Genomic DNA, 18267 nt, shown 5'->3' with positions numbered 1-18267 from the left:
GAGTCCCTTTGCCTGGCCGCCGTTGCGAGCGCTTGTCGGCCACGCCGTGCACCAATGTCGGCACTGAGCGGCCTGGATGGCAGATGCTGCTCTCTCCGTATACCTGTTGACGAGACAGCCTTATTGGGAGAGCGATAGGTTGCATGCAAGGCTGCCATCTACGCGGACCGCCTTCGGACACCGGCACCGGTCGTGCGCAGACAGACGTTGTCGTTACGCCGCGATTGCGTTTTCTTTGCTGGCCACACGCTATTTCAACGATCTCAATCTGAGGGAGGGTGTAGAGGATGTAGAGTGTAGAGCGCTGTAGAGCTGTAGAGCTCTACATCCGCCGCGTGACGAGGCGGGTGCGTTGTAGAGGCTAGATAGAGCGATGTAGAGCGCGATTTTGCTGTAGAGTTTGTTGTAGAGGCTCTACAGCCAACCCGCCGGGAAGGCAGTGACTCAAAGAGGTCGAGTCGCACTAATGGGGTGTACAGTCTCCGAGCTTACTGGAGCTCAGATGGACGGCCCTGACTATCCCTGACACACAGAGAGTCACTCTGACGGCACACCAACACCCTATAACTGCGTCATGACCAGCCTGCCATGCGTCGCCGGTGCCGCATTCGTCGCAGTGCTTCTTTAGCAGGCGGTGGACTGTCGGCTGCGAGGACGGTCGCATTTGCGCGAGGCGAGGCGATCATTGTTGAGCGTTGCATGCGCCATGACTCGCGCCAGCGCGTGCGGGAGCTCCTGGCTGAGCGTTGAGTCCAGGCGAGTTGCGCTGGCCACTATCGCTACGCCGAGCCGAGCTGACGCGCCGAGGCGCCGGCCAGTCGCAGCCGTGAGGCACGCCACAGCAGCAGAGGCACCTGCCACCCATTGGGCGGGCAGACAGAAGGCCAGGGCAGCACTGGCGAGTGCAACGCGCCTCATGTCGGAGAGAGACCGTGCGTGCCTCGTTCGCCGCTTATGATGTAGAGTTTGTTGTAGAGATTTCACGTTGTAGAGCGCCTCTACATCGCTCTACAACGCACCCGCATCGTCACGCGGCGGATGTAGAGCTCTACAGCTCTACAGCGCTCCAGAGCGCTCTACATCTCTACAGCTCTACAGCTCTACAGCGCTCTACACTCTGCATCCTCTACACCCTCCCTCAGATCTCAATATATCTCTGGAGATCTGATCCATGGTGTGTCATTTAGAGACCTCTTAGTTACTTGTTAGTTGCTCTGAGAGTGGCAGATAGTGCCTGTTACCCAGATATCAGGATCTGTTCACACATCACACCCCCACCCACCCTACGTGTAGTCCGTAGCCTTGCTTGGTCTTGGGACGTACGCTCCCTGGAGGACCTCTGCGGACTGCGCTCTCTGGACTCTGGAGTGTGGAGAGGGGGTACTGCGCTGGGCCTGGGGCTGCGCGCCTGGGCGGGTGTGCTGACTCGTGACTGCACTGACTGACCACTGAGCAAGGCTTAGGGTTTAGATGAACCAGATACCTAGATATCTGGGTATCTGCCAGATATCTGAAGGCTCAGAGCCACTATCTGTATCTACCAGCCATGTAAAAGAGCGCGTCACACCCAGATACCAAGCAGATACCGACCGTCCAGACACGCACCAAGACACACCCACACTCCGACAGCGGCACGGCGGACAGCGGCCGCGACACACCGCGGGCGCGGCAGGGCGCGAGGGCCGGAGGGTCGAGGCGCGCTCCCGCGCTGCCTCTCACCCGCGCTGCCGTTCAAGCCGCGCACCAGTCGACTCACTACTCGGTGTTGAACGCCGCGAAGAGTGAGTGCTCGAGCGTGGTGTCCTTGGCCGACTTCTGGAGGTCGCCGTGCATCTTGCCCGCGGCCGAGAAGACGCGCTCGACGCCCGCGGAGGAGGCCGGTGCGGCGAAGTACTGCTTGACCATCTTGGCAAGCGCCGGCCACTTTGTCTCCTTGGCCTTTTCCACCACGCGAGCACGTCGAGCTCGAGCCGACTCCTCGGACTCCGCGAGGTACTGCTCATCGAGCACCGGGGTCGAATCGGCGGGCGCGACCTCCTTCTTGATGCCGGTAAAGTTGAGCTGTGTGAATGCTGCGTGAAGAATATTTTTCGGGCCTTTCACCACCCGGAAGATTTCTTCTTCACCACCCGCAAAAAGGATCTGATCACCCGAATACCACGTTCGGATCGCTCCTCATCGCAAACCCTGTCAGCAGTTCACCTACGCGCTACGGGTATGTTCGTAAGAGCTACATACTCCGAAACTCCGGCCGGTCGGATAAAGGGACAACGGCAGGACCCCAGATAAAGTACCGAAACCAGATCTGCCCAGATATCTGCTTGTAAAAATTCGCGGAAAAGAGCAACCACATATACCTATGGCACCGTTTTTTTTTGCACTATCTGCAGATGTGAAAAGCACCTAGATGCCGGTAAACCCTCTAGCCTTGCCACTCCGGTCTGAGCACTGTCATGAATGCTACGCCTATACGGCTCATAACTGTTAAAACTCTCATATTATAGTACTTAGTAGGGCTAGCGCTAAAGCCGTCCAGCTGCAGCTCCAGCGTCCAGCTCCAGGCCTAGGGGTCCCCCATGCGCCATGCCCATGGGTACGGCTACAGGCGAAACGGACGCGTCGGGGGGGGGGGGGGGGGGTTTCGACACACCACACTTCCACAGTCCATAACCGCGCACGGAGTGAAGACGGCCCCCCGGCTCGCACTTAAAGGTAATACCCCTCCCTGCCCACCCGCGTGTGGCGGACGCTGCCGCAAATCATTCGTGCGGCTGCACCGCAAGGAGCCGCCGCGCTACGTCCCGTCCCGCACCGCCTCCACGTCGACAGACGTGTAGTCGCGGCTGCCCCCGACCTTCGCGTCCGCCGATCGGCCGCCGAGCGAGTGGCGTCCGCTCAGGGCCTCCTTCGCCTTGTCGAGCCGCGCCGTCGCCTGCGCCAGCCTCTCCTCGAGCTCCTGCCGCTCCGCCGCCGCCCGCTCCTCCCTCTCCCGCTCGAGCTCCTGCCGCGCCGCCGCCTCCGCCGCGGCGGCGCGCTCCGCCCACACCCGGGTCGTCTCGGGGGAGGCCTGGACCGACCAAGCCTTGGCCACCGGGTCCGTCTCGGGCGGCGAGGTCGCCGCCTCTTCCGCAGCCCCGGAGTCCGGCGGAACCACGGAGGCCAGCTCGAGCGACGACTGAGGCGGTGGAGGAGGCGGCGGCGCGTCGTCGTCGTCTTCAAATGCTGCGGCGAGCAGCGCGCGCGTGTTCGCAGGAGGACGGCGGCGGCCTCGCCTCGCGCGCGCGCCGCGCGCCGACCCCCCCGCCCCGCCGCTCCGCTGGCTCTGCAGGACCGCGGTCAGGTGGTCGGAGAGGGAGGAGCAGCCGCTCGCCCTGCTGCCATGACTGCTGCTCGCCTCGACGTCGTCGTCTGCGTCGGAGCTCTCCTCCCCGTCCGCCTCGTCGTCGTCGTCGCTGTCCTCCTCCTCGCTCTCGCTCTCGCCCCCGCCCCCGCGCGGCCGCCGCCCCGCGCGCCGCCCGCCCGCCCTGGCTCGCCTCCTGCCCGGCGGGCCCGCCCTGAAGGTCTGGCCCGCGGCCAGGCTCTCGCTGCTCGTCTCGCTCCCGGTCGAGTCGTCGTCGTTGTGGGCGCCCTGCCCGCTCTCCTCGGCGTCGTACCTGACGGGGGCGGCGGGGGCGGCGGGATGACAGCGGCCGAGGCGGCGGCGACGGGCCAGCGGCGTGGGCCGTGGTGGGCGCGGCGCACACCGGTCCCGCAGTTTCTTGCGTGGAGAGTCTCGTCGCCTCCGTGGGGCCGCGGGCCGGGGCAAGGCGTCCTCGGACGCAGGCGCGCCGCGGGTCAGCAGCCTGGGCTCAAGCTGGATCGCGAGCTCGTCCAGCAGCGGGTCCCGGTTCGTCCAGCAGGAGATGCAGCAGAGCGAGACCCCGACGCCGCACGCGAGCAGCGCTAGCACGGTTCCGAGATCCAGCTCGGCGACCGAGTCGCCGCCGTACGCACCCGACTCGTCCGGGTTCCAGAGAGGAGGTGTCGGAGGCATGAAGGCCATGATAGGAGAGGAAAAGTCTCAACTGCTCGCCGCCCACGGCGTCTCAACTGCTCGGCTTCGAGTCGGGGCTCTGTTTCTTTTTTACTTTGTTCTTCCTCCCCTCCTCCCTCCCTGCTTGGCGCCCATTCCGCCCTCCACCCTCGCTCCCCCTTGTCCCGGCCGGCCTGGCCGGCATTTGCGCCATGGCGCCAAGTGGGGCGGAAGTAAGTGGATGGACGGGGCCCTGCGCTGACTGACTGACTGATTGACCCGCTCGCTGATGAGACACTAAACGGAATGGGGCGCCGACCTCTGCCCTTGCACAGCCTTTCGGTTCGTGAAGGGTCGGTGCGTCATCCCGCAGGTAGGTAGGTAGTAAGGTGAAGAACAGCCAGGCTCGGACTGGACACCAACGCGGTATGGGTGGACGCTGGACAGATGATGACGACACGCACGAGCGACACACAGACACAAACAGGCTCACAAGACACACAGCCAGCTGGCTGCCACACACCCTGAGTTGGCGCACACATAACTCAAGGCATCCCGCATCCCGCTTGAAAAAGAAAGTGAGCGTGTTGTGCCTCGACCGACAGCCTGGAGGCACGATGGCACAACCGGCTGTCTGAGAGCCTGAGAGCATGTCAGCACCGCATGGCAGCAACCGGCTCCGCACGGTGTTCGTGGGCAACATCCCCATGGAGGGCACGGCGGACGACCCCGAGCTCCGCGCCCTATTTGCCCAGGTCGGCCCGGTCGTCAAGCTGCGCATCGTCGTCGACCACGCCACCCAGAAGCGCAAGGGGTTTGCGTTTGTGGAGTATGTGGACAACGCGACAGCGGTCGCCGCAGTGGAGCAGCTGGCCGACGTCGACTTCGGCGGGCGGACGCTCCGCCTTGGCATCGCCGAGCAGGACACGCGCGACTCGAGCGGCGCCGGCGCTGCCGGCGCTGGCCGCGGCGCAAAGCGTGCAAAGCTCGGCGTTGGGCGGCAGGCGTCCGGCGGGCAGCTGGGCGCGGGAGGCAGCGACCCGCTCGGCCAGGTGATTGGAAACGCGAGCCGCGAGCAGCTTGCCGTGCTCGTGCAGCAGTCGCGAGCCTTCCTCGCCGCTCAGCCGCAGCAGGCCCGCCTGCTGCTGCAGTCGCAGCCGCAGCTGTACGGAGCGCTGCGCCGCGCGCTCGACCGGCTGTACACGCCGCTCAGCGCCGACTACCGCTCGCTCGACCACCGGCCACCCAGCCTCGGTCCGTACGACCAGCGCGCCCACATCCACCGGCCGCCTCCCGGCAGAGGCCCGCCGCCGCCGCCGCCGCCGCAGAGGCTGCTGGCCGACCATCCGCCGCCCTCGTACGGCGGGTACGGCTACGGCGCTCCGCGCGGCCCGCCGCCGCGCGGCGCTCCGCCAGGCGGCGGCTACGGCGGCGGCTACGGCGGCGGCTACGGCGGAGACGCCCGCCGCGGCTGCGGCGCGGCTGGCCGGCTCGTGAGACGCGGACTCGCATGCGGCCGTAGGCGCGCCGCCGCCGCCGCCGGGGTGGGGGCAGGCGTACGGCACGCCGCACGCCTACGGCACGCCGCACGCCGCTCCGCCGCGGCCGGCGGGCGGCGGGCTCGACCCGCACCAGCGCATGCTGCTCGAGCAGGTGCGGGGGCTGACGCCGGAGCAGCTGGGGGCGCTCACACCCGTGGAGCGGCAGCAGATCGAGATGCTCAAGGCGGCCGCGGCGAATATGTGACGGCCGCTCCAAGAGATTCGCGCCATCGCTCTTGCAGTTCTGACGGAGTGCGGTGTGAGTCTCGGCGTGTGCGGTGTCTCTCCGCGTGTGGGCTAGGGGTGCAACCCTACGGGGGAAGGACCGTGAGTTGACGGAAATCGGGGGACGCGACCCACCTCGCCACAGACGGTCCCGCGCCTCGCTGCTATGACGGGGACACACCCCGCACCATCCGCTGTGTGCCCGTCTTTGTCCGGAGTGAAAAGTCCAACGCGCTCGTCGGTGGCGGCTTCCCTCAACCTGCGCCGCGCTCGGCGAACCTCGATGACAGCGCCTTCGGTGGCTTGCAGCTCTTTGCGACAGAAGCCTGGAGAGCAGCTCCTCTGCTAGAGCTGTTTAACGTTAAGAGCTGAACAGTGTTGCTAGTGTTAACAGTTAACAACAGAACAACAGTGGGGCTCCCCAACAACAGTAGCTAACGTTAGGCCAGCTGAACAACAATAAGGAAGGCCTGGCAGTGACCCACGACGATCTCCAGCGTCCAGTGCGGGTAATACCCGAAAATACCTGGAAAAACCCAGGTATTTTCGGGTTTTACCCGGGATTTTGGGCATTTTCTGCTTGCTGACCACTGAACAACAGTAACAACAGTAACAAACAGTAACAGCTTGGGCTGGGCCTGGGGCGAACACTTGAACAACGTTGAGGATTTTCAGCCAACAATAGTGCAACTGTTAGGCCCAAAGTTAACGTTTGACAGCTCTATCCTCTGCTGCTCACACACTTCTGCACAGCTGACACAGCCTACTGTGCGGCTGCCACAGCTGTGACAGCGATGGGCTCGCCCTCACTGGCCCTCAGTCACTTGTGCTGCGGCTTGCGTGTGAGCTGTGAGCGACACTGCTCGGCGACTGCCGGCACACTGTGAGATCATGGGTGTGAGGTAAAACCACGCTACCAGCGCTTGATCACATCGGCCCCGAGGTCAGATCCTTCTACTCTGTTGATGACAAGACTTGTCTACTCGCTGGAGCCGAGCAGGAGGGCCCGGCGCACAACCCCTGTTCAGCTCAGGGTCCTTCCCCTTTTCCCTTTAGGGCCACCTGTGGGGTGTGGGGCCGGCTCTCTCAAAATCGACAAAAAACGCGCGCGCACCGCCTTTTCTACTTTATGTCTCGGCGATGATACACGTATAAAAACGTAGACGACATGCGTGTGCAAACGCTAAATTAACCGCGCCCCATGCCCCTGCCTGACGCCCTCCCAGCTCCGCGACCGCCACCGCCGCGCCCCTTGCCGTCGCCCTTGCCCTTGCCCCCCCGGCCGCGGCCGTCGCCCTTGCCGCCCTTGCCGCCCTTGCCCTTGCCTGCCATCGAGAGGTCCTCCTCGGGGACCATGTCGATCACCTCCTCGGGGATCCGCAAGTACCTGACGGCGGGCGCGCATTCCGCGTGAGGCCGGGCGGCGCAGCGGCGCTGCCGGCGCGGCTGTTCACTTGATGTTGTTTCCGCGGATCACCACCTCCGGCAAGCGCCAGAAGCGGTCGCCGTCGCGAGAGGTGCAGATGACCTCTTTCAATTTGATGTTCATCCAGTTGTCGCACGAGTCCAGCGTGCCGTTGAAGGTCTCGCCGTTTTTGAGCTCAACGAGCTGGCGCGCGCGCGAGCAGGGGCGGGTGAGTTTGCAGTGGCTGGGCGCGGCGCGAGGCGCGCGAGCGCACCATCGGGTTGCCCGTCGCGGTTCGCAGCAGCGAGAGCGGCAGCATAGCTCCACCGCGACTCCAGGCCCGGCCTTTTTTTATTTTTGTGTGTAAGCGGGGGCGTCACGTTGATTCGTCTCAGTCTCACGTGAATTCGTCCCTGTCTCACTCTCACCTCTCAGCGGTGTCTCAATAGATCCATCACTCCGTCTCACTTCCGTCTCACTTCCGTCTCTCCTTCTGCCGTCTCAGCGGTGTCTCAATAGATCCATCACTCCGCGTCTCACTTCCGTCTCACTGCAGTCTCTTCCTGCCTTCTCGTCCGTCTCACTGCAGTCTCTTCCTGCCTTCTCGTCCGTCTCAAGCGCGACAGGCTCCCGAGAGTGCCCGAGAGCGCCCGAGAGCGCCCGAGAGTGCCCGAGAGTGCCCAGATTGCCCGAGAGTACCCGTGCAACGTCGTGATGTGGTCGGGCAGTGGGAGGCGCCCGAGAATACCCGAGATTGCCCGAGGTTGCGTGCTTGGGCTCCTGCCACTGCCCCGAGGTGACCCCTGCGCATCAGACCGCTTCACGAGGGCGATCTCGGGTACTCTCGGGCGCCTGCCACACTGCCCCGACCACCCATGAGGTTGCACGGGTTATCTTGGGCAATCTCGGCACTCTCGGGAGCCTGCCGCGCTGAGACGGACGAGAAGGTCAGAGACGGAAGTGAGACGGAAGTGTTGAGACGGAGTGCTGGATCTATTGAGACACCGCTGAGACGCTGAGAGTGAGACAGGGACGAATTCACGTGAGACTTGAGACGACTCCCCAAAATTTCCGCTCATTTTTGTGCACCGGAGGTACTTTATTTTTGGCGGACATCATGATGAAATTCTGCAAAAACCTGGCCGGCCCCTCCCCTGCCCCTACCTACCTACCTACCTACCTACCCTACTTATGGGAAACTAGTAGAGGGGGCGTTCTGCAGTTAAAGGGGAAACCCGGTACACGGAGCCCTCTCGGAGACCCATGTTTACATTACGGCCCTTTCCCTGCGAACGCGCACCCCCCCAGGGCTAGGGCTCTCTTGCCCGCAACCCGATCCCGATCATCTGGCCCGCTGGGTGTGCTTCTTAGGACTTAGCCCCCCGGCCGCCTGGATGTGAGGCTGATAATTGCACTCCAAGACCAAGTGCTCCATAGTGGATGGGTGAAGGTGGGGTACTATACCAACTAAAGTGATGGATGGTGTGGTACTCTCCTGCAACCACAGACCAGGAGACCTTCCCTGTGGCATGGCAGGCCACTCTCAGGCCCTACAAGCATCAGATCACCCATTTGGGGACCACGTTTGACATCGTGATTTCCCCGGAAAATTTCTTTGTTCTGCTGTGAAAATTCCTTGAATTTTGTTTGAAAATTCCAGCGTGAAGAGAGGGAAAACCCCGACGGGAGGGCCCAGACCTACAAGACCTACCCTACTACCCCGTCATGATGTCCGCCCCGAGCAAAAATAAAACACACATGTTCACCCGTTCGACAGGGTTCGGAAAAAGAAACGACATCCCTTCCTCCCGTAACAAAACAACACAGAACACGGATGTTGGAGAGAGAGAGATTTTTAGAAGCCAACAAGAAATCTGGCACTGACAGTGATTTGGGCTCGGCAGCTTGTCGACTACCAGCCGAAGCCGGAGTCGGAACCGTAGCCGAGATGGTCGCCGAGGGTGTCGAATATGTCATTCGCCTCGCTAGTAGAGCCGGAGCCGCATGAGTCTTGGTCGGAGGAGGAGTCGTCGGAGGAGCGGTCGGACCGCTCGCGCTTGTCGCGCCTGATGCGCTCTGCGAGGGTGCGCCGGGGTCGTGGTCGTCGTGCTCGAGCGTCGGGAAGACAGCGCGCCTTGCGACCTTGTCGGCCGAGCTGCCATCCCAGTACAAGGTGTACCAGTCGCCGCGAGGATACTGGATAGAACCAAGCGGAGGGTGACCAACCTGTACCGTCCGAGAGCGGCCGCCTGAGCGGCCTGAGCGGCCGCCTGAGCAGCCGTTGTCTTCTTGATGTTGGTCATTACAAAACATACAAGAAGCTCTGGCTGTCTGGGGTCTGGGCGGGGGGGGGGGGGGGGGGGACTCCCAAGGCCACAAGCCATGCGCAATGCCAATGGTGTCTAAGAGAGGGTTTGACACACTCCTGGATGCATGCACACAGTCACAAGCGCCTCAAGACTTCGCGGGTCAAGAGCGGTGTAGAGAGCTAGAGGGACCCTGTTTCTTGTTAATGTATAATGACCCAACATAAACGTATAACATATACGAGTCCTAGAGGATAATCCCACGCGACGTTCGAATTTCCAGGTTACTGATACTGTATGTACTCGCATGTGTTGGCCGCACTGGCCCTGTGCGTGCTCGCCTGCCTCCCTTCCCGCGATCCCCGCCGCGCCCACCAAAGCTCACCCAAGATCGACACCCAAGACACGACGCGCCGCCCCTTTGTGGAGCTCAGAGCTCAATAGCGCAGCTTGGCCGCCTCCTGCAGCGCCTTGCGGTCGTCGGCGTCGCGCGGCTCCATCGCGAGGCACTCGGCGAGCCAGTCCCGCGCCTCCTGCCTCTGGCCCATCTCCGAGCAGCACTTTGCGAGCAGGAGCCGGTTGTTTGCGTAGAAGCCAGGCTCGAGCCGCTCGGCGTGGGAGAGGTGCGTGTACGCCTCCTGGTAGGTCGCCTCGGGCGGCGACGCGAAGAGCGCACTCGCCGCCTTCCGCTCGAGCCACGACAGCCTCGCCACCTCGTAGCACCACAGCCCGACCAGGTGCCGCGAGGTGGGGTCGGCGGGGTCGAGCTCCGCCGCGCGGTCAAAGTGCTGCTTGACCGCAAAGGACGACTTGATCTTGTCGGCCGTCGAGCCGGGCCTCGTGCCGAGGAGGATGGCGTACCACTTGTGCGCGGCGCCGAGCTCGGGCGCCGCCTCGAGCGCGCGCGTGGCGTACTCGAGACTTTCTTTTTCCCCATACCGACGGCAAATGGCGAGTGGCGGGCACCGTTGTCGGTGCGCGGCTCATGCATGCTGTAGAGAGAGATTGCAGGGCCTTTTCAACAAAATCCCACAGAGTACCATCTGCCTCTCCATCATCTCCTTGGTGCTTGGAGATGTCGTCGGTGGTGGCAGTTGTGGACCGATCGTGCCACGAGCGAGAGTCGAGCGAGAGGAGCTTGTTCAGTCAGCACATCATCCATCCATATCCAGGTGTGGGTCGGAGTTCCTCACTTCCTCTTTTGGGTGAATTCCATTGGGTGAGCTTCAGATGTCAGGCCTCTCACACCCCTCCCCCTCGCTCGGCTCATGAGTCAAAACATGAGTCACAGGACTAGCATGTGGATTCGAACCACCGCTTGTCCCCACTCAAGGTTATGGGAGCGGCCATAACAGGTGTTATGGCTGTTATGGCTGGCTGCTCATAACACCCCATAACACCTCATAACACCTCATAACACCTCCACCGCTGTTATGGCTGTTATGCCCACCCTACCATAACACCTCATAACACCTCCATAACACCTCATAGCACTCATAACACCTCCCACTGGTTGTTATGACAGCCAGCATAACAACCTCATAACAGCGCTGTTATGACTCGGCCAAAACCTCATAACCTTTTTAGAAACCTCGAGACATGTAGTGGAAAAAGGAAAGAAAAAGGACGTGAGTTAAATTGCGGGAAAGACATACAAGTTAAAAACGGAGGGAAGCGTGCAGAGCTGCAGAGAGTACGAGTTAGAAACGGGAAGCAAATTGCGTGAGGGGGGGGGGGGGGGCTGGTCTTGATTGAGCAATCTGAAGCCATCGCTCAGCCTCAGGAGGCAGGTATATGTTATTGAATTTAACTTGAGGGCAAAAGAGAAAATATTTGGCGATCGATGCCGAACCTACCTCGCGCGCGGCCGCGCGCGAAGCGGAAATTCCAGCGGCGAGCAGTCCGGCGTGGCCTCTCGAGCCATAACACCGTGGACCCGGGACGGCCCTCCCATAACATGTTATGGGTGTTATGGCTGTTATGGGCCCGCTGCTATGCCCAGAGAGCCATAACACCATAAATAACTGTGAGTGGGGACAACACCGCCGGCCGGGATGGAAGGTTCCTTGCCATGCGCCCTGCTTTCCATATCGTCAATCATTCTGTCTCTTCAAATTACAAGTACGGGCTTCTTCTTGAGCGCCTTCTCGTTCCACTCCTTTCTCCGCTCTCACATACACACTCTCCATACACTGGAGAGAGAGAGTCCCCCTTCTCCCAGTAAGCTAAAAGTAACGTACACTTGACTGGAGTGTGGAGACTGGACACGTACACACGTGCGTCACGCGTGCCCGCAAACAAACCAAAATCGCTCCACGAACAGGTTCAGGCCGCACATACACGCGGGCAGCCTTGGTCAACCGCCCGCGTATAGCGCCGCGTTCCGGGGGGGCCTCTGCGCTAACCGCTAAGCGCTATCTTCTCTCGGTCGTCTCCTCGAGGGACGACTCGAGCTGCTGAGAGGGTGAGAGAGAACCGAGCAAGACCAGGGCGCGGACTCGCCCGCACCTGCGCCACCTCCCGGCTCTCCGCCTCACGTCTACACACACACTACACTCTCCCAGTACTCAAAAACTCACTCTCACGTCTCACTCTCAGTCTCAGATACGTCAGACTGACAGTCAGGTCAGAGAGACGTCAGAGATCAGAGTGTGGGGAGAACCTTGTACCTTCGCGCGGTACGGGGTGTGGACCCTGAGTTGACCAGGGGTTGTGCGCTGGGCCCTCCTGCTCGGCTCCAGCCAGTAGACAAGTCTTGTCATCAACAGAGTAGAAGGATCTGACCTCGGGGACGATGTGACCAAGCGCTGGTAGCGTGGTTTAACCTCACACCCATGGTCTCACAGTGTGCCGGCAGTCGCCGAGCAGTGACCAGTGCGGTCGCTCACACAAGCCGCAGCACAAGTGACTGAGGGCCAGTGAGGGCGAGCCCATCGCTGTCACAGCTGTGGCAGCCGCACAGTAGGCTGTGTCAACTGTGCAGAGTGTGTGAGCAGCAGAGGAGCTGCTCTCCAGGCTTCTGTCGCAAAGAGCTGCATGCCACCGAAAGCGCTGTCGAGGTTCGCCGAGCGCGGCGAAATCCGGGGACACCGTCACCGACGAGTGCGTTGGAGTATTCACTCCGGACAAAGACGGCGACACGCACACGAGCCGCGGCCGTGTCGCCGTCCTAGCGGCGAGGCGCGGGACCGTCTGTGGCGAAGTGGGTCGCGTCCCCGGATTTCCTGAACTCACGGTCCGCTCCCTCTACGCTACCTCTACGGCTCTATACGTGCACGGTTTTGCGAGTGTCTCCTCGCGACGAGGAAAGAGAAGAAACCACACAAGGACACTACGTAACAAGGTACACAAGCTCACTCGCTCAAGTACACTTCTCTGTGGAGAGACTTCTTAACACTTAAGTAAAAACCCAGGGTGGGTGTTCAATACTTGGTGTACGTCAGGAAGAGGGCCTTCTCCTCCCGCCGCAGCCAGCGCAGTAGCTGGCTGCACGCTGCGGCCGCGGCCGGAAGCTGTATCAGCGGCCAGAGCGCCACGTAGAGCTCAAAGCCGGCGCCGCGCCACGCGACGACGAGCTCCGAGTCGGAGGCCGCAAAGTACTCGTGCGCCGGGCCGTCCCTGCCCTTGGCGTGCGTGCGGGCCTGCGCGCGCTGGTAACGGCGGAGGAGCCGCTCGAGTGCGGCCGGCTCGGCGTACGGGCTGCCGGCCGGGAGGAGCGGCGAGATGGACTGGCCGAGGGAGGTGGCCGTGTAGGCGTAGTGCAGCAGCTCGGGCACGCCGGCCGCCTCGAGCGGCGGCGAGGGCGCGGCGAGGGCGGCGGCGAGCGCGGAGGCGGCGGGTGGCGCGAGGGCGGCGAGCGAGGCGGCAAAGGCGTCGCGGTGCGCGGCGAGGGGAGCGAAGGCGTCGCGGTCGGGCGAGAGGAGGACGAGGCGGAGGTGCTGGCCGACGGTCGAGACGTGCGCGTGCAAGAAGCCGCGCTCATTGAAGTGCGGCAAGCAAAGCGGCAGCCAGGACTGCGACTGGTCGTCGGCAAACTGCCGGCCGCCCCTCCCCTCGCCGCCGCCGCCCTCGCCGCCTCTCCCCTCGGCGCCGCCCTCGCCGCCCTCGGCCGCCTCGGAGATCGCGTTGAGGAGGAGGAGCAGGTCCGATGCGCCGAGCGCCGCGCGCTGGCCGCGCAGCGCCGTGAGGAGCCGCCCGTGGCCGAGCAGCACGGCGAAGAGGAGCGGCGCCGGCCGGTTCCGCCGCAGCCTTCGCGTGAGCTCGCCGCGCAGCGCCGGCGGTGCTCGCATCGCGGGCGGCGCCTGCAGCAGCAGCGAGGGAGAGGAGGTGGCGCCGCGCAGCATCCTCTGCAGAGCGCGGTCGGTGCCGCCGAGGAGCGAGCGCAGGTCGAAGCCGGCGTTGCGCGCGAACACCTCCTCCACCTTTGAGGTGAGGACAGAGAGGAGCTGCGCGTGCAGTGCGGCCAGCTGGCGGGAGAGGTAGGGCACCGTATCGCCGCACGAGGAGGAGGCGACGAGATAGAGCGGCCCACGCACGAGAAAGGCGAGCGAGGTCGCGCCCGCACGCACGTGCCGGATCTCGTCGCCGCCGCGCTGCACAAAGGACACGATTGCGGCGACAAGCGCGGCAAGATCGGCGACGGACGTCTCGTCGCCGTGCTGCAGCGAAAAGATGGGCTTGCCCGCCGAGGAGAGGACGAGGAGATGCCTGCCGCCGCGAACTTGGGACGAGCACAGCGAATCGCTGTGCGAGTCCGCTTGCGCTTGGTCAGACATTTATGGTAGAGCTGCGGTCACTAATCCGATGCCGCCAGCCAGTCTGCCACCGACTCAAGACGCACACGCCTCCATCCACACCTCTCACTCATCAGAACACCGCAGACTTGCAAACGAGGTTGCCTGCTGGGACCTCTGTTTACTTTACGGCCCTTTCCCTGCGAACGCGCACCCCCAGGGCTAGGGCTCTCTTGCCCGCAACCCGATGCCAATCATCCGGCCCGCTGGGTGCGCTTCTGAGCTCCCCGGCCCTGGATGTGCGGTTAATGACTGCACTCCAAGTGCTCCAAGTGGGGTCGCCTCGTGAATAAACGAGTATAAACAGCGGTGTGCAAAATGCCAAGTGCGCGCGCCGCGCAGGCGAAGAGAAATCTTGACGAGCTCTCTGGGGGGCGCGAGGGCCCTAGAGGGTATCCGTGCGGGGGGGCGATGGGGTCCCATGGCCCGCCGCAGGCGCCGATTTTTTCGATTTTTCCCTCTTCTTTTTTGCGCATTTTTACTTGTTTTCATGGGAATCCGGCGTACTTGCGGCCATGCTATCACGCCTTGCGACAGCCTGTCGGCGCTGCTGACCGTGCCATGATGCACAACTGACCGCCTGCATAGCTCGCGGCCTTAGTATCAAGCATTCAGTGACGACCTGATCGTACGGCCAGTAGGAAGGTGTCCTTCCAGCTGCGTGCACGCTTCTGACGCAATGCGCGTCGCCTCGGATTGGCTGTTGGCACTCTCGAGGCTATGCCTACGCAGCCTCGCGCGCATGGGCAGTCAAGAGGGACCACGCACCTTCTCAGGACAGCGCCGGTGCCTCTCTCTTGGACCGGCAAACGTGGTGGTCTCGTGTCACCGATGTGGGACCAGTGCGGCATCGCGCCATCGACAGCTCTGAACTGCGCCTCACCACTGACCGGGAAGGCCGCCAAGTGGGCCAGCACAGGTCGCACATTGTGGCAGCAGTCAGCAGTGCATGTCTGATAGCTAGAGCAGCAGCGTCAGGGTCGCAGGGTCGGATCGTGTCAAGCCTCTCGCCCGGCCGGCCGCGAGAGAGAGTGTCGGCCGCGTGCAGACGTCGGCCTGTCTGCTGTCTGGAGTGATCTGTCGGCGGTCAGTACGACCGATCAGGTCGGAGTTTTCTGATGGTTGGAGGGTCTATCTGTATGTACTCCTCGAGATCTCTCCAAATCTGCCCTCTGATTAACCTAGCTTAATCGGGAAGTTGGTGCTAACGGAGACTAACGGAGCCGGGGCCCCGTTTCCGCACTGCTGCGCGGCGCACGGTGCCTCCGGGGGCCCCCGCGCCCCCGCCCCCAGAGGACGAGCTGGGAGCTCCCGTTCACACTCGTCTCTGGCCTTTTCTCGGAGCCGCGCCTGCGGCGCGCCGTGGTTTCTTAGATTTTTGCAGAAATCGCTCGGCGTGGTTTCTTAATCTATGCGACACGCGCTTTGGCTAGTTCCATTTCACTCTGACACGCTAATCTTGAAAACGTCGAACGGAGCTCCGTGTTGCTCCCAGCGCCCTCCCCCGCGCTCCCTGCGGCCATGGCCGATGATACTAGTATGAGAGGTCATCTGGCTACCGCGAGCGCGACTCAACTCGCCGACGTCGTCCGATGATTGTGCCTCAAAGTCAGCCTCCGGAGGCTATCGTGGGGTCGAGCCGGCAGTAGCCGTGACATGTGGTTCCACCACCCCTCGTATGCTTTGCCTCTGACCGCCACCGTTCCCAGGCTGCCAAATGGGATGGAAAGGAAGGCTCGGCGAGCGTATAGAAGCGTGCTCGACCTCGTCGTGGCAACCTGCACGGCAGCGCTGGTAGGCGCGATGAGCGTCGTGCCACCTGACCCGAGACGGGTCGCACGCGTCGTACCGAGCGCGTCGAGACCGTGTCCTGATGTGATCTGCACGGGTGAGTCACGTCGGCGTCAAAGGAGCGACGTGCGACCTGTCAGAGCTTGATCTCCGATCTCAGCGGCGTCGAGTCGTCTCCGGCGCGCGACAAAGGTACATCCCCAGGACGCGCAGAGGCAGCTGCGATCCAGCGGAGTGGACGGTAACGCACCGCGCCACCTGCTGTGCGTTACCGTCCACTCGGCGGGGTCGCAGCTGCCTCTGGAAGGCACCCAGATGTACCTTTGTCGCGCAAATGGTCAAATCAAGGTTTTGTAACGCGAGCTGTGCCACAGTGAAATGGAACTAGCCTTTCTTATATTATAAAAAAAAAATTGCTAGCTCAAAAAACCGGCACACCAATCTCCCTTCCTCTCTCGATCCTCTCTTGGAGCTCCAGAGTCCACACCCCCCTGCCCCGGGATCGCGTACAAGCTATGGCTACCGTAGGCCACACTAGCGTCGCTGGGGGTTCCCTGCCCTAGATGGGAAGCTGGCCGCTGATCCGAAGACCGACTGCACCAGGGCGCCTAGATATACTCGAGGTGAGCGAGGGTGAAGTTACGCCTTAAATGCCGGCCTCTCTACTGTGGACCTTACTCCGAGCTCGTTGGCTCCTCCTATTCCCCCACCCCCCCTCCCCCCCCACTCTCTCCGAGCAAGGGCGTGCGCTACGTCCCCAAGGGGGGGGGACGTGGGGGGGAGGTGTGGCGCTTAAGTTGTGGCGTTTGAGTTGTTGTGGGGCACCCAAACGGTTTCGGTTTTCCTCCTTGGTGCCCCGAGTAGAGCGCGATCTCCCCTGGAGTCTGTCGCGCCCGTTCTGTCTAAGCTCGAGGTTCAACCTTCCAGTTGATCCTTATCGGACTGGTGAGGTCTGCCTAGCCGTCGTAGTGTAGTGCCTGGGGTGCGTCTGCGTCGGTGCTACACACACTCGGCAGGACGCTGCTCTAGGTCGGTGCTGCTGGTCGTCGCTGTTTGTCAAGGTGATAAATCGTTTCTCTTTTGTGTCAACAAAATGACTCTCACAGTGACTTCTTTGTGTGGCCAAAAACATGTCCGAGATAAACCCGAACCCGGGCCTTTAGACAGAATGTTGGTCCCCGAACCACTAGACCATGAGCCTTACTTTGCTATCTCGCAATACATTTTCTTCAGCTTTTCTAGTATGATCTCGCCGTGGCAGCGGCGCGGGGCGCAAGCGCAGACCAGTCCTATGGCTTGGCCCTGGATCATGTGAGTAAGCATCTTGGAGAGTGTCTCTTGTCTCTTGTCCGGCGTGACTAGTGCCGATGATGCATGGACTAGGAGTGGCGGATTGTGGTCTGCTGCTACTGCCTCTGGTGCGCGTCGGCCTCCGAGCACCTGTCCGAATCCTTCGACCACGAGGTCTCTCTCGCTCTCCCCTCTCATCACAAAGGGTGGAGACGGTCGCTGGATGTTAAACGGGATTAGGTGGCTCGGAAGAGGGTGGCGCTTGTGTAGCAGCATCACTAGGCCCTATGCGTTGTCGGCGGAGGTGGAGCCGCGGCGCTTCGCGTAGGCCTTTTCCGCTTCCTCCCGCTCTCGCTTCCGCTTCTCTCGCGCTTCGACGAGGCGGTTGCGCAGGGCTGCCGTCTCCTCCGCGGACTTGTTTGCGGTCGAGGGGCCGGGTGGGGGGCCGCTGAGCGAGCGGCAGTCGCACCAAACTCGGCTCAAGTCCCCCACCAGCCCTTGTTGCTGCAGCTGCGTGATGTGGTGCGCGACGACGCCGTTGAACCTCGCGAATGGAGGCAGCTTGAGGCACCTATATTCCGGAGTGGTTTTCTTTTTCTGTGATTTCTTTTGTGCGGTCTGCTGCGACTCGTGCTTGGAGCAGAAGATGGACTCGCGGCGGGAGAAGAGGTCAAACTGCCAGGAGCGGCCGTCCTTGTCCGCCACGTGGATGCGGCCGTCCGCCTTGGTGATCGCGGGGAGGCCCTTGGGGTTGTGGATGAGGACGTCGTGCAGGGCGTCGAATTGGACCTGTTTGGTGGATTGGTGGAGCAGTCAAGGGCGGGAGGAAGAGGGGAAGAAGGGGGGTCTGTGCCTTGGTGTGGCACCCGAACAGCTTGGTGCCCGGGGCCGCGCCGTCGAGGCC

At 62.5% G+C, this 18267-nt stretch overlaps 6 protein-coding genes across 6 annotated transcripts in view; 1 reads left to right on the top strand and 5 right to left on the bottom strand.

Moving 5' to 3' along the window:
• Window positions 1–1755: 1755 nt before the first annotated feature.
• EMIHUDRAFT_118232 (hypothetical protein) lies at window positions 1756–4042 on the bottom strand (the record flags this gene model as incomplete). Its single annotated transcript, XM_005771376.1, has 3 exons — window positions 1756–2061; window positions 2813–3653; window positions 3744–4042. The coding sequence occupies 3 exons, from the start codon at window positions 4040–4042 to the stop codon at window positions 1756–1758; spliced, it is 1446 nt and encodes a 481-aa protein (XP_005771433.1).
• A 620-nt stretch (window positions 4043–4662) lies between these two features.
• EMIHUDRAFT_75591 (hypothetical protein) lies at window positions 4663–4935 on the top strand (the record flags this gene model as incomplete). Its single annotated transcript, XM_005771375.1, has 1 exon — window positions 4663–4935. A coding segment is annotated over one exon (273 nt), but the record flags the coding sequence as incomplete, so codon positions are not given.
• A 2052-nt stretch (window positions 4936–6987) lies between these two features.
• EMIHUDRAFT_59117 (hypothetical protein) lies at window positions 6988–7502 on the bottom strand (the record flags this gene model as incomplete). Its single annotated transcript, XM_005771374.1, has 3 exons — window positions 6988–7165; window positions 7233–7387; window positions 7458–7502. Coding segments are annotated over 3 exons (378 nt in total), but the record flags the coding sequence as incomplete, so codon positions are not given.
• Window positions 7503–9926: 2424 nt separating this feature from the next.
• EMIHUDRAFT_243404 (hypothetical protein) lies at window positions 9927–10476 on the bottom strand (the record flags this gene model as incomplete). Its single annotated transcript, XM_005771373.1, has 2 exons — window positions 9927–10382; window positions 10456–10476. 2 exons carry the CDS (start codon window positions 10474–10476, stop codon window positions 9927–9929), a joined length of 477 nt encoding a protein of 158 aa, XP_005771430.1.
• A 2435-nt stretch (window positions 10477–12911) lies between these two features.
• EMIHUDRAFT_243403 (hypothetical protein) lies at window positions 12912–14264 on the bottom strand (the record flags this gene model as incomplete). The annotated part of the gene is made up of 2 exons (XM_005771372.1): window positions 12912–13256; window positions 13701–14264. The coding sequence occupies 2 exons, from the start codon at window positions 14262–14264 to the stop codon at window positions 12912–12914; spliced, it is 909 nt and encodes a 302-aa protein (XP_005771429.1).
• A 3384-nt stretch (window positions 14265–17648) lies between these two features.
• EMIHUDRAFT_118228 (hypothetical protein) overlaps window positions 17649–18267 on the bottom strand; it is a gene marked incomplete at both ends in the record, with an annotated part of 2282 nt that continues 1663 nt past the window's right edge. Inside the window, one exon of the mRNA XM_005771371.1 lies at window positions 17649–18152. Coding sequence (XP_005771428.1) covers window positions 17649–18152 — 504 coding nt within the window. The remainder of the gene's footprint in view (window positions 18153–18267) is intronic.

The sequence above is a fragment of the Emiliania huxleyi genome (assembly GCF_000372725.1).
Source record: "Emiliania huxleyi CCMP1516 unplaced genomic scaffold EMIHUscaffold_387, whole genome shotgun sequence".
NCBI lineage: Eukaryota > Haptophyta > Isochrysidales > Noelaerhabdaceae > Emiliania > Emiliania huxleyi.
Note: the sequence above shows the minus strand (reverse complement) of the source record. Positions and strands in the feature narration are given on the sequence as shown.